Here is a 14,811-nt window from a genome sequence, read left to right on the forward strand (position 1 = left end):
TAGGCAGACATTGTCCTCTTGAGATGAATGTGAAACATTACTGAGCGCGCTCTGTGATCTGTGAAAAGGTCATTCCACAGGTAGCTGCTATTGTTTCTTCCATCTACTGGTGTCACATGTCGCTGCAGTGCTTAACAGATCACTTTACGGCATCCTCCTTTTATCACCACAGAGACAAAAGGAAGCTTCAGCTTAGTTTTTGCCCCAGTAGTGAGAATGAAAACTGCAAGATATCAGGATTATTGTATAATATAGGTTAAAAAAATGGAAAATTAGAAAAAGTCACAAAAATTTTTTTTAAAAATATGTTTAACATAAAAACATCATTTAAACAATAAGTCGTTTTCACATTCCTTTTAAGTATCTAAACCTTCTAATTAGAATATATACGGTCATGAGTGTCTTCCATTTATTGCTTATGTGTTTGTTGTAGGCGGCAGAAATGGTGGGATATCCTGTAATGATCAAGGCTTCTGAGGGAGGAGGCGGAAAAGGGATTCGGAAAGTGAACAACGCAGAAGATTTTCCCAACCTTTTTCGACAGGTAAGGTTTAAAGCTTAACTTAACAAAGATGATGTATTGCTCTGCCGTCTTGTAAATATTCCTTGTGACTGTTTTGTAAGTTAAAGGGATTGTCCAACAAAATATATTTTCTTTGAAAAAAAAATGGTGTCAGACGGTTATATAGATTTGTAATTTACTTCTATTTAAAAATCTCAAGTCTTTCCATACTTATCAGCTGCTGTATGCCCTGCAGATAGTGTTTATTTACATTCAGAAACTGCTCTCTGCTGACATCTCTGGCCGAGTCAGGAACTGTCCAGAGAAGTAGCAAATCTCCATAGAAAACCTCTCCTGCTCAGGACAGTTCCTGACTCGGCCAGAGATGTCAGCCGAGAGCACTGTTTCTGAATGTAAATAAACAACACTTCCTACGGGACATATAGTAGCTTATAAGTATGGGAAGACTTGAGAAGTTTAAATAGAAGTAAATTACAAATCTATATAACTTTCTGACACCAGTTGATTTAAAAGAATTTTTTTTCACTGGACAACCCCTTGAATATATGGATTATATGGATATTACATATACAGGCTCTGGTTTTCACTGTGTTGGGATTCTGTTTTCCAGGTTCAGACAGAAGTTCCAGGCTCTCCAATATTTGTAATGAGACTGGCCAAGCAATCCCGTCACCTGGAGGTACAGATTCTGGCAGATCAGTATGGAAACGCCATTTCTCTTTTTGGCCGTGATTGTTCTGTGCAGCGACGTCACCAGAAGATTATCGAGGAGGCGCCTGCTTCCATTGCTACCAGTGCAGTGTTTGAACAGATGGAGCAGGTAAGGCAAATGGTTTAATTGACTTCTTGATCTTAGGAGAGTACAACCAGTCCTTGGCCTTGTTGTATTAAAAGGGTGCTAATATCTATATTTCACCCCCAAAAAACTGAGATTACATTATGATTAAAAACCTTAAAGAGAATCTGTCACTAAGTTTATGCTTGGTTATGAGAGCAGCATAAACTAGTGACAGAAATACTGAACAGATTGGTGTATTACTTACATAATTTCCGTTCCCCCTAATATGCAGGAGAATAAGATTCTTGGCGCACCCCTATCCCCGCCCTCCAGCTGCTGATTGACTGTTAATTACCTATACACAGCATGGATAGATAACTGCCAGTCAGCAGCTGGTGGGCAGATCGAGCTAGTGCTCATGAATATCCAGGACTTTTGAGTACATGCACATAATGGAGAGGATTACTTATTGTCCATGTTATTCAGGAGGATATCTCTGGGCAGCTGCGGATTGGATATATCAATCCGTTCAGTGATGCATCATTCCGCTCCGCTTCTGTCACTAGTTTTTGCTACCCTTAGATAACACAGCATAAAGTTGCTTACAGAGTCAATTTAAATGCCCTGAATACATACACTTATTTTTTATTTTTTTCCCCCAGTCTGACAATTCCGTTATAGGTCAGATGAGTATGCCTTTTAATAGTGGGTGTTTGGTGTTATTATACAGTCGGGGATTAGTGATGTGCTTGGTCGGCAGAAAGGAAGAAAATGGCAACATCACAGGAAGGAAGGGCTAAACTAATCACTAGCCTACTGAAAGAAGCCTTCATCTACCTTTTCTGTACAGCATAGTAGCAGCCTAACAAAGAAGGGCTTACACTAAGCACTGACATTAGAAGAAAGCCTTGATTTACCTTTCTTGGACAGTGCAGATACTCTGAAGGATGGAGAAAGACGTTTTTTGTATCCACAAAGCCCAGGGTCCCTCTCGCTAACTCTTTCCCATCCTCCTATATAGAGAACATTTGAAGCCCCACGTCCTGTGTTCTCTTTTGCTGTCTCTTACTAGAGACAGATTTCCCAGAATAGACTGATGTGCTATCTACGGTTCTGCTGTTCAAATGAATGGGATCAGTGACTGGCGAGCTTCCCTATGGATCCTGTGGATAGCTCATCAGTCCATTCGCCGGAAAAAAAAAATTGTGGGAAGTTACAGACATTACGCCAATAACGTCCGCAAATTATGGACAATATACTTCTAGGGGTGAATCCTTGCCGCAGTCCCGGCCTGTACTTGGACTTGTCAGTAATTTTTGGTCTAACATTTTATTGATGCGTGTATTTTTTTTCTTTTTCTTTTCTTTATAGTGTGCTGTGAAGCTTGCAAAAATGGTTGGATATGTAAGCGCAGGTACCGTTGAGTATCTTTACAGTCAGGACGGCAGCTTTTACTTCCTGGAACTGAACCCACGTCTGCAGGTGGAGCACCCCTGCACAGAGATGGTGGCAGATGTGAATCTTCCAGCTGCCCAACTACAGGTACTGGCAAAGGGATGGCTTCTGTATGAAGACCACCATTATAAGTGGTCCCTTCAGTCAATTTCCAACCCAATTACGAGTCTGATGATATGACCAGCTAAATACCAAAGCCAGGTATTCATCCACAGACAGCTGTTTCGGAGTGTTGTCATTCATCAGTGTGGAGCAGGATTCTGGCTAGGTGGGAGCAATTCCTAGTAGACCAATACGGCAAACAGATGATTGATCTCAGGGAGACCAGCCAAAGATAACGCTACAGGTTAAAGTGCTCAATGCAGTGAAATCCTAGGTGCATTGCCCCCTGAGAAACATCAATATGCAAAAAGGTCCACTGAGCCAGAAGTTACAAAAATATTGGGTATAAACATAGACTGTATCCATGTTCTCCAGGTAGTCCTTGGGTTGCCTCCACCTTCTCCAGACACTGGGAGTTAAATGCCCAGCGTGGGAGTTCAGAGAAGTTGCCAAACTCAGACACTTTCATAAAGTTCGTTCACTGTCATAAAGGTTGGCGGCAGCAGGCGGGTTGGTGATGGGGATAGCTATGAGCAAATGATGGGAGGAGTACTACAGTGCATATGTGGCGGCGGGGGGGGGATGGGGGGTGATGGGGGATGGCCCTGGTACTACTTCCCCATCATCTGCTCATACTATGAGCAGATGATGGGAGGAGTAGTACAGTGTATATGTGTCCAGCACTGAGCAGGGAGGGAGGGGGGAGGTAGTTGCACAGGCACCTCTCTCTCCCTGCTCCGTGCCCTCCAAATGTATTGATTAAATACATTTATGGAGTACTTTGGGCATAAAGGACACTTGCTCCCCAAAGGACACTGTCCCCCTCTTCCTGTGTGTACATAGTGTATATATAGGGACCTGTCCCCCGCTTCCTGTGTGTATGTATATGTATGAGACCTGTCCCCCTCTTCGTGTGTGTGTGTATATATATATATATATATATATGTATGTGTGTGTATATATAATATCTCCCCTCCCCCGTGTACGTATCTGTATAACCCTGCTGAGACCCCCTAATAATAACAAATAATAGTAATGACAAAAACCTAAATTCACAGCATTGCCTTGCTGCTCAGTGAGTTATTATTAGAGATGAGCGAACCTGGAGCATGCTCGAGTCGATCCGGCATTTGATTAGCGGTGGCTGCTGAAGTTGGATAAAGCCCTAAGGCTATGTGGAAATCATGGATATAGTCATTGGCTGTATCTATGTTTTCCAGACAACCTTAGAGCTTTATCCAAGTTCAGCAGCCCCTGCTAATCAAATGCCAAACGATCGGGTTCAGATCGACTCGAACCGGAACCTGGTTTGCTCATCTCTAGTTATTTTTTTTTTTTTTTTTTTTACTTTTTTGAAACAAAATATCTCCAGTTTGGCTCTGGCAAGTGGGTGTGGCTTACAATGGACAGTGTCATAATTATCGTTACCGCAGCTACATGTGCGATTGATATTGATTTAGGCCAATATCGCCCAGCCCTACCGCCCATGACGCATTTGCAGGCATCCTAATGGGTTGCCTGGTATGCTGGCTCCTCCACGGCAGCAAGCCGCAAGCGTCATGAGTAGTATTTTCTGCCGTCATGCGGACGCACGCCCATTCCCCGGGCCAGGAGAACAGAAAGTTGTTTTGTTTTTTTTCCTCTTTTTAATTAATTTCATAACCGAAGGCTCGCAGCACCCTGGTTGGGAATCACCGGCTTAGACTTGATATACTGAGATGAGATGAAGCCACAGCACAATGTGCTACCCAGCACAGGTTTGGAATAGTATCAGTGGCCTCTGTATCGGGTTGTTCTGGGAGCAGTGGTTCCTCCTACAGTTCACTGAGGGTTAAATCCCTGGCAGCAATGCTCCCAGAACATACTGAGCAACCTTATGCAGAGGCCACTGACACCAAATGCAGCACATACCAAAAGGACATATACTGTACATCGAACACAGATATTTTGACACTTACTTTTATACTTGTCTCCATTTTCCCTGTGCCCAGCCTGGAGAAGCAGCCTGCAGCCCCTCCCCCTCTGCACCGAATGCAGAGCAGAGCCGTATACCATGTATACATAGCAGCCAGGGCAAATGTCACAGAATGGACATTTCCCTCTATATCCTCCTGCCTGTCACCTGTGTGGTGGGGATAGTGTGTTACTGTGCTGAGTCTGGGAGCTGCGGCACTGTGAGTCCAGTCCACACAGCCTGCAGGGGGAGGTGAGAGCTCATTGATTTTACTGCAGTGAGGGTGCCCTCACACACAGATTTTTTTGTGCATTTTTATTGCCCAAAAAAATTCACAAAAAAGCCAATGCGACGCAAGTTTTTTTCTGGCGTTTTTGCCTTTCTGCGTGAAAGTGTCTTCTGAGTAAAACTTTCCCTCCAGTCTTCTCACCATCGTCGTCTTGTAATTTGGTGCTGGGCAGGGACACTGCTTCAGACCTTGATTGGCTGAGCTGACGCATCAGCAGTGTCCCGGCTGCAGCCGTTGATTCACAGACTCCATATTAGAAGAGAGAGAGCCTGGATACTTTGATCTCAGGGTGCCAGGCTCTGCTAAAGAAGGAAGACATTGGGGTGAATACCCCTTCCTTGCTGGGATTGGTACATGGTGACATCAATGTGGCCCCAATGGGGTTAAGTGAGGAAGGCATGCATACTCTCTTAACCCCCTGGAGGTCCCATTGTTCAGTCTGGCACACAAAAAGGGTTAAGTGTGGATGCCATGCAACCCCTTGTGTGCCATACTGTAAGCAGCATCTGCCAAGGTGCAGAACACCTGTCACAATGATTTTTAAACCTGGCTGGTTATGGAAATGGGGGAACCCTTTACGTTTTTTTTCCCCCTAAATTAATGACTTATTTATGGAAAAAAAAACGCATAGTGTTCCCCTTATTTCCATAACCAGCTAGGTTTAAAAACCAAACAGCAGCAGCCTATTAGTATCAGTGTGAGAAGCTCAGCCTAATAATACCAGCCTGCTACAGCCCAGGACTACTGGTACACTGCTCTTCTCAACAACTGGACGCTGCAGAGTACGAGGGCGTCCATCGTCTCATGGACCAGCAAAGAGTCCTCTTCTGCATTCATGTACCTTGCCAGGTTTTGCAGAGTTAGGTGCATGTCAAGCAGGAGCTCACCGGTCTTCTGTGGGCCATGTGTGGCGATTAATGGCAGCTGCTTCTTCATTCTGGCCACTCTACTGTGGTATGATTCTGCCATGTCTGGCAGACAATTAAACAAATATAAAGCGCAAATAAAATACTGCAAAAATGCAAGTCAGTCGCACTGGTCCTTTCCTACTAGAGGGTGATCCAGCAATGACTGTCAAGCAGTCAACATCCACGGGTCTAGATTCTACAGCTGGTATGTCACAGAGTCATTATGACATCGTACCCATGATACACATAGGGAATAAGTATGTAGCAGTATATTCCTATTGTCACTTTGTTAAACCTCATTATAATAACCAGTCCTATTGTTGGCCATTTGGCAGGTGATGCAGTCATTGTCCTAAAAAACAATTTTTAAACTGGTAGCCCCGTGCCCAAGGCCGGGGCTTAGATTGTGTAAGCATTAGGCTGGCACAACCTCTCTGTGCCTCCTCCCCACCCTCCTCATCATTAGGAATGCTCCAGGCAGATTGTCTCCTATTCGTCAGCTGTGTGAATACTGAACATGGGCTGGATCAATAAGGCACCAGTGCAATGTTCAGACAGGAGAAAATGTTCCATTGGCATTCCTAATGATAAAGATGGTGGGGAGGAGGGACAGAGGGCTGGTGCAAAGTTAGGGCACAGATACTCCCGTTTGGCACGGGGCTGCAAGTTTAAAACTTTGTGGGTACAGAGTTGCTTTAAGACTGTTCACAATTCCCTCATAATGCACTAATTTTTCCCAACCTGTGGCTATCCAGCTGTAGGTGCAGGGTTGGGGATGTCATGATACCAGAACTTTGATTTCCATACTGATACCTTCTTTAGTATTACAATTCCCAATACCAAAATGATACTTTGTATTGTGCATTTTTAAAAAAATACTTGACAAAGTAGGGCTGGGCGATTTACCGAAAAAATACTGATACCTTCTCTGGCGTCGGTTAACCGACCTCAACTTTGCCAGGACGGTATCTGCGGTATTTCTCTTAGTCCCTCTGAGCTATAAGCTGCATGTGCAGGGATGCCAGCCTCCCAGCAGCACCTCATGACAGAGCGCCCTCAGTATGGCTCCGCCTGGCATGTCTTCCCCGAGACATGAGATTTGCATTGGGCTGGGTGAACTACAACCCCCAGCATTCACTGGGAGACGTGCTGCTGCTCCTGAGATTTGCATTGGGCTGGGTGAACTACAACCCCCAGCATTCACTGGTAGACCTGCTGCTGAGATTTGCATTGGGCTTGGGTGAGCTACAACCCCCAGCATTCATTGAGATTCCTGCTGCTGACAGTTGTAATTGGCCACAGGTTGCACATCTTAAATGTGAAATATCTATCATGCAAGAGTTGAACTACAACTCCCAGCATTCAGTGGGAGTTCTGCTGAGAATTGCAATAGGCCCCAAGTTTCAAATTTGTACTTAAATTATCTATCTGGCTGGACTCTTATGCCAGCTGATTACTATGACTCCCAGCATTCACCGTGAGCATTGCTGAGAGTTGCAGTGGGCGGTGCTCCCTGTATAGTAATACACTCCTATCCTTATGTACGTCCTGTATAGTCCCATCCCCCTATCCCTGTGTGCCCCCCCATATAGTCCCACACCCTTATTCCTATGTGACCCCCTATATAGTAATATACCCCTATTCCTATGTGCCATCCTGTATAGTCATACACCTCTATCCCTATGTGCCCCCCCTATATAGTCATACACCCCTTTCCCTATGTGCCCCGTGTATACACGTCCTGTATTGTGTACATAGCTGTATACCTGTATATATGTCCTGTTATTGCTGTATACCTTTCTATACATGTCCTGTAGTAGCTGTGTATACACGTCCTGTAGTGTGTATATAGCTATATACCTGCGTATACATGTCCTGTAGTGGCTGTATATAGCTGTATACCTGTATATATATGTCGTGTAGTGGCTGTGTATACACGTCCTGTAGTGTGTGTGTGTGTGTGTGTGTGTGTATATAGCTGTATACACGTCCTGTAGTGTGTATATAGCGGTATACTTGTGTATATATGTCCTGTAGTGGCTGTACATACACATCCGTACACATACACTTCCATGTCTCTGATTCACCCTAATAATGAGAAATAATAATAAATAATAGACTAAATGGCCCGGCCGTGTGTTGCTGCTCAGTGAGTTACTTTTTTATCCCCAGTTTGGCACGGTCAAGTGGGTGTGGTTTGCAAAGGGGGTGTGGCTTACAAAAGGGGTGTGTGATAATTATCGTACAATTATGGTTACCGCGGCTACATATATGATAAACCTCGATATTAATTTAGGCCAATATCACCCAGCCCTAACTGCACAATATCTGCACTGTATATGCCTTGTGTGAACATTCCCCAGGATTGTGGATTTTTTAATACATTGACATGTAACCAATCTGCATGACTGGTAAATCCAGAGTGAATGTGCCCTGTGTAGCTGTTATGGCCTCCAGTAGAGATTTATCGTCCTTATTGGCCCTTTTCTTGTATTTATAACAGATTGCCATGGGAATCCCTCTCCATAGAATAAAGGATATTCGGATGCTCTATGGAGTTACAGCTTGGGGAGACACACTCATTGACTTCGATATCTCAATGAATGCTCCGTGCCCTAGAGGACATGTCATCGCTGCCCGGATCACAAGTGAGAACCCAGATGAGGTATCGGAAAGGAGTGCTCTCTTACTATTACAGGGTTATTCAGGACATGGTTCCTATCGTACACACAGCATGGAGAAGACTTCTCACCAGCCTTTTACAGACATTTTTCATTACACAACTATTTCTGTATAAGAAATGGAAAGAATCAGGGTGACAAGTCACTGACTCAGAGGTTACAGCCTTGGGAAAAGAAAGCTTGTTTTAAAGCAAAATGGTATTTTTTTTGTTTTTATCCCGCCAACATATTTACACTTGTAGGACACAGTTTAAAAACAGGGACTCCTGTCATTATGATAGAAGTCCAGGATCCTGTACAGTAACCAGCTGTGTACTATGCCATTCATCACTGCCTAATGGGATGTTCCATTCAAACATATTTTTTTCATATGTTCCTGCCCATGGTGAGACTAACAATTCATTCCATGCTTGTTATTATCTATTTAGTTTCCTTCCCCCAGTTCTGAGCTGATGCTTTCTGCTGAAGAAACAAAAATCTATGTGTGAGCTTTTCGTTCTGTCTCCCCCCTCCCAGGTGGCTCATGGAAACAAGTCCCTGGCAGGCTGTATCTGCAACAATGTAGCTTCTTTGTAGTGCTGGCAGGGTTATTCTGAGTCAAGTTGCTAATGAACTCCCTGTGATTAGCCCTCCTGGCATTACAAAGTTACAGATATGGACTTGTTTACATGAGCTGTCTAGGAAGGGAGGGGAGAGGAGGGGGAGTTGGACAGAAAAGCACATACACAGATTTTTTTTATTTTCAGCAGAAAGCAGCAGCTCTTTACTGGGGGAAGGAGACTGAATAGATAATAACCACCTCACACTCCAACGCCGCTTCACCCCTGCTTCCTCAGGGAGACATGTTGGAGTGTGAGGTGAGGGCAATTTTTCTGGGATAACAGGTTGTACATTGTTATTACCTGTGTTTGTGCATCTGTGCGCTACTATATTTTATAACCGGCTCAGCGTATGATTAGCATGATGTTTGGGGCACCAAGCACTTTATTACATGCAAGTATGCTGTAAGGATGAAATGTTTACTTGAATTGATGCACATGCACTTTATTTCCATAGATGTGACCCCTGTAGTACCGCGGCCTCCCGCATCCCCAAGTCTGGTGTTAATTATGTGATAGTATTTATTAAAGAATTTTCTAGTTGATATTAACTATTGTAATTTAGGCTGTTGGAAATTATTTGTAGGTGTAATTATCCAGCAGCAGTAGTCCAACTGCACACATGTAAGGCTGGGTTCACACTATGTTTTTGCAAAAAACGGGTAAAAAATGGATGCATGTGTGTGCATCCGTTTTTCCATTCCATTTGAATTCCATTATAAAACGAAAGGATCAAAACGGATCCGTTTTTTTTTTAACGTACACAAAAACGTAGTCAACCTCATTTTTGTGACTTTTAAAAACCCCCAGATCCGTGTTTTTTTTTTTTTTGTTTTTGTTTTTTTTTTATAATGGATTTAAATGGAAAAACAGATGAAAACAGATGCACATACATGCATCCGTTTTTACCATCCCTTTTGTGTGAACCCAGCCTAAGGGCCCTATTACACGGGACGATTATCGTGCGAAAAATCGTTATATCATTCTAATTTAAACGATAATCGTTCTGTGTAATTGCAGGCAACGATCTAAAAATCATTCGTGTGTCATTGATCGTTGATTTAGATCGGAACCTAAAATTATCGTTAATTGTTCGCTAATTGTTCGCTGTAATGGTGCATTTACACAGAGAGATTTATCTGACAGATCTTTGAAGCCAAAACCAGGAACAGACTATAAACAGGGATCAGGTCAGAAAGGAAAGACTGGGGATCTATTCTCTTTTCAAATCCATTTCTGGCTTTGGCTTCCAAAATCTGTCAGATAAATCTTTCTGTGTAAACACACCCTTATTCCACATTCGTTCGCTCAAGTTCCGCATTTGTTCACTAATCGTTCAGTGTAATAGCACATTGCCCATTGTTTTCCTGAGATCATAAGGAATAAACGATTGCAATAACAATCGTATCTAACGACCATCGTTCTGTGTAATATGGTGAACGATTTCAGGTTAGCCATAAAGACTCTCGTTTGTGATCGTTTATCGTTAGTCATTAATCGATAAAAATCGCTCCAAGTAATAGGACCCTAACCCTCATAACCCCTTTCCAACATCCACTATGTATGTATGTATGTATGGTGAAGGGTGGGCTCAGAAGGGACCCACCATATGATTTTGCAAGTTTTTCCAGCTTCTTTGTGGGCATTTAGCCTAATAGTGTGTTTGGTCGAAATTCCCTAAAATACAGACCAACCAAACACTAAAAAAAAAATTGTCTCATGAGATTGTATTAAAGGGGTTACCCAGCGCTACAAAAACATGGCCACTTTTCCCCTCTCTTGTCTCCAGTTCAGGTGTGGTTTGCAATTAAGCTCCATTTACTTCATTGGAACTGAGTTCCAAACCCCATCCAATGTGGAGACAAGAGAGGGGGAAAAGTGGCCATGTTTTTGTAGCGCTGGATAACCCCTTTAATATACTGATGTACCATTGTTGCAGTTTTTTAAGATTTGTGTGTGTTTTTTTTAGATGGGGACACAGTGACCCCCTCTCCTTTGTTTTGTTTCAGGGTTTTAAACCGAGCTCTGGAACTGTTCAAGAACTTAACTTCCGCAGCAACAAGAATGTCTGGGGCTACTTCAGTGTTGCGGCTGCAGGGGGTCTCCATGAATTTGCCGATTCTCAGTTTGGCCACTGCTTCTCATGGGGAGAAAACCGAGAAGAAGCGATTTCGTAAGTGGTGTGTGTGTGTGTGTTTTTTTTTTTTGTTTGTTTTTTTTTTTTAGGGAACCAATCAGTATGATGTCAAACCCTGACCCGCGCGCCAAATCTGGCCCGTGGTGCCATTATTTTTGGCCCGCCATGGCTACTATATAAGAGACTATTGGGGAGCGCTAGCTACTATATAAGAGACTATGGGGAGCGCTGGCTACTATATAAGAGACTATGGGGATAGCTGGCTACTATATAAGAGACTATGGGGAAGGATGGCTACTACATGAGACTATTGGGGAGAGCTGGCTACTATATGAGACTACTGGGGAAGACTGGCTACTATATAAGAGGCTATGGGGGGAGGGCTGGCTACTATATAAGGGTGGGTTCACTCTACGGAATTCTCGCGGATAAACTTTGCGGAATTCCGTTGGCTGTCTGCACACCTTTCCGCCGGTTCCATAGGCACCATTCTATGGGCCGGCTGATTCCGCATTCCGCCGAAAGAATTGACATGTCACTTCTTTCGGCGGAATCAGCCGGCCCATAGAATGGTGTCTATGGAACTGGCGGAAAGGCGAGCGGACAGCCGACGGAATTCCGCAGAGTTTATCCGCAAGAATTCCGTAGTGTGAACCCACCTTAAGAGACTATGCGGAGGGCTGGCTACTATATGAGACTAGTGGGGAGGGCTTGCTACTATATAACAGACTATGGGGAGGGCTGGCTACTATATGAGACTATGGGGGAAGGCTGGCTACTATATAAGACCATGAGGGTGGGCTGGCTACTATAAAAGAGACTATTGGGGAGGGCTGGCTACTATATGAGACTGTGGGGGAGGGCTATCTACTATATAAAGACTATAAGGGAGGGCTGGCTACTATATGGGAAACTTTGAGAGCTGGCTACTATTTGGCCACTATTGGGAGGGCTGGCTAATATGTGGGGCAATTTTTTGGGGATTGGCTATTATATGGGTTGGGGTTTAATCATTTCATAGCAATTTATCATAGTGCACGGGGCTGGGAGACGCACACCACTGACAGTGCCAGGAACAACGCACGCTGCTCTAACAGTGCTAGCACCGCGGCATTCAATATTTATCATGGTTGGCCCGCGACTTGGTCCAATTTTTTAATTTTGGCCCACTGTGTATTTGAGTTTGACACCCCTAATCTATAGGCTACCAGTTGCATTTGCGGTGGTAGTTTTGATCAGGCGCATGAGGCTGGGAGAGGGGGCGGCAGCTAGTCATCTGGGTGGGGAGGTCCAAAGTGGATCTATTGGTTTCCTTTAAGCAAATGTGAGAGGGAGTTTGTCTATACCAGTAATAGTTGTATTCAACAACCCTCTTTCCTTCTTAGTAATATGGTGGTTGCTCTGAAAGAATTGTCCATCCGTGGAGATTTTCGAACAACCGTGGAATATTTGATAAAACTTCTTGAAACTGAAAGTTTTCAGCAGAACAGAATTGACACCGGATGGCTGGACAGACTTATCTCCGAAAAAGTGCAGGTAATAAGACGGAAAGCTGTCATCCCTGTCATGCTGCCTGAACCACGGAAAGCATGAAAGACTTCCTCTGTACAATGGTGTATGGTTCACTTTCAGAGGAATTACAGTTACAGTATGAGGCTGGGTTCACACTATGTATATTTGAGGCTGTATTTGTGAGGCTGTATAGCAACCAAAACCAGGAGTGGATTGAAAACACAGAAAGGCTATGTTCACATAATGTTGTAATTGAGTGGATGGCCATCATTTAATGGCAAATTTTTGCTGTTATTTTAAAACAACGGCTGTTATATTGAAATAATGGCAGTTATTTACCGTTATATGACGGCCATCCACTCAATTTCAACATTGTGTGAACAGAGCCTTTCTGTGTTTTCAATCCACTCCTGGTTTTGGTTGCTATGAGGACCTGACTTGAGGACCAAATACTGCCTGAAGTATACAGTGTGTGAACCCACCTTCACAGCGGCTGGAAACTGGCTCCAAGTCACTGGAATCAATAGATAGATTTCTTTCTTTTAACCCACATAGGGATAGGTCTATCAATTAAAGAGGAAATGTTTTCTTTCAGATCAACTGGTGTCAGAAAGTTATATAAATTTGTAATTTACTTATATTTAAAAATCTCCAGTGTTCCAGTACTTAGCTGCTGTATGTCCTGCAGGAAGTGATGTATTTTTTCCAGTCTGATACAGTGCTCTCTGCTGCCACCTCTGTCCATGTCAGGAACTGTCCAGAGCAGTAGCAAATCCCCATAGAAAACCTCTCCTGCTCTGGACAGTTCCTGACATGGACAGAGGTGGCAGCAGAGAGCGCTGTGTCTGGAAGGAATACACCACTTCCTGCAGGAAATACAGGAGCAGATAAGTAATTCAAAGCATAACTTACTTACACCTGTTGATTTTTAAATATTTTTTTTTCATAAGAGTACCCCTTTAATGCCGTAGGGGCCAGAAGGAATCACCAGGGACCAGCCTGGTGACTCAGATCTTCTAACCTACATGATTGTACAGGGGGAGCCTGTCAGTTTTTCATGCTGCCTGAAGTTTGTCCTCATTTGTTGGTAGACATCAGCATTAAGCAGCGCTCATCTTATTCTGTATTGGTTTCTTAGGCTGAGCGTCCTGACACTATGCTTGGAGTCGTGTGCGGAGCGCTGCACGTGGCTGATGTAAGCCTTAGAAATAGCGTCTCTAACTTCCTGCACTCTTTGGAACGGTACGGTCTATAGACATTGACTATATTTTGTTGAATGTTGGAAAATATGTTCGCTATCTTAGTTTCTAAAGTGAATACAATTGTTTAAAGTGGCCTTAAAGGGAAAAAAGTGTGATGTGATGCCATTTTATTCTTGCAACCCTTATTAAAGCGACTCTGTACCCACAATCTGTCCCCCTCAAACCACTTGTACCTTCAGAGAGCGGCTTTTACTCCAAGATCTATCCTGGGGTCCGTTCGGCAGGGGATGCAGTTATTGTCATAAAAACAACTTTTAGTCCGGCAGCGCTGTGTCTAACGGCCGGGGCTTACATTTGTATATGCATTAGGCTGGCACAACCTCTCTGTCCTTCCTCCCCACCCTCCTCATTAGGAATGATCCAGGCAGATTGCTTCCTATTCCCCACCTGTGTGTATAATGAACATGGGCTGGATCGTTAATACACCTGTGGAAAGCTCAAACAGCAGTAAATGTTCCTGGATCATTTCTAATAATGAAGAGGGTGGTGAGGAAGGACGGAGAGGGTGTGCCAGCCTAATGCATATACAAATGTAAGCCCCGGCCATTAGACACATCGTTGTAGGATTAAAAGTTGTTTTTGGGACATTAACTGCATCCCCTGCTGAACGG

At 43.7% G+C, this 14,811-nt stretch overlaps 1 protein-coding gene across 1 annotated transcript in view; it reads left to right on the forward strand.

Moving 5' to 3' along the window:
* The window catches only part of ACACA (acetyl-CoA carboxylase alpha), a 220,232-nt gene that overhangs the window by 22,881 nt on the left and 182,540 nt on the right, over window positions 1-14,811 (forward strand). The window contains exons 9-15 of the mRNA XM_069971462.1: window positions 434-544; window positions 1,134-1,343; window positions 2,673-2,843; window positions 8,513-8,674; window positions 11,299-11,462; window positions 12,812-12,962; window positions 14,077-14,180. Of these exons, the coding sequence (XP_069827563.1) occupies window positions 434-544; window positions 1,134-1,343; window positions 2,673-2,843; window positions 8,513-8,674; window positions 11,299-11,462; window positions 12,812-12,962; window positions 14,077-14,180 (1,073 nt within the window). The remainder of the gene's footprint in view (window positions 1-433; window positions 545-1,133; window positions 1,344-2,672; window positions 2,844-8,512; window positions 8,675-11,298; window positions 11,463-12,811; window positions 12,963-14,076; window positions 14,181-14,811) is intronic.

This window comes from Dendropsophus ebraccatus, chromosome 5, assembly GCF_027789765.1.
Source record: "Dendropsophus ebraccatus isolate aDenEbr1 chromosome 5, aDenEbr1.pat, whole genome shotgun sequence".
NCBI lineage: Eukaryota > Metazoa > Chordata > Amphibia > Anura > Hylidae > Dendropsophus > Dendropsophus ebraccatus.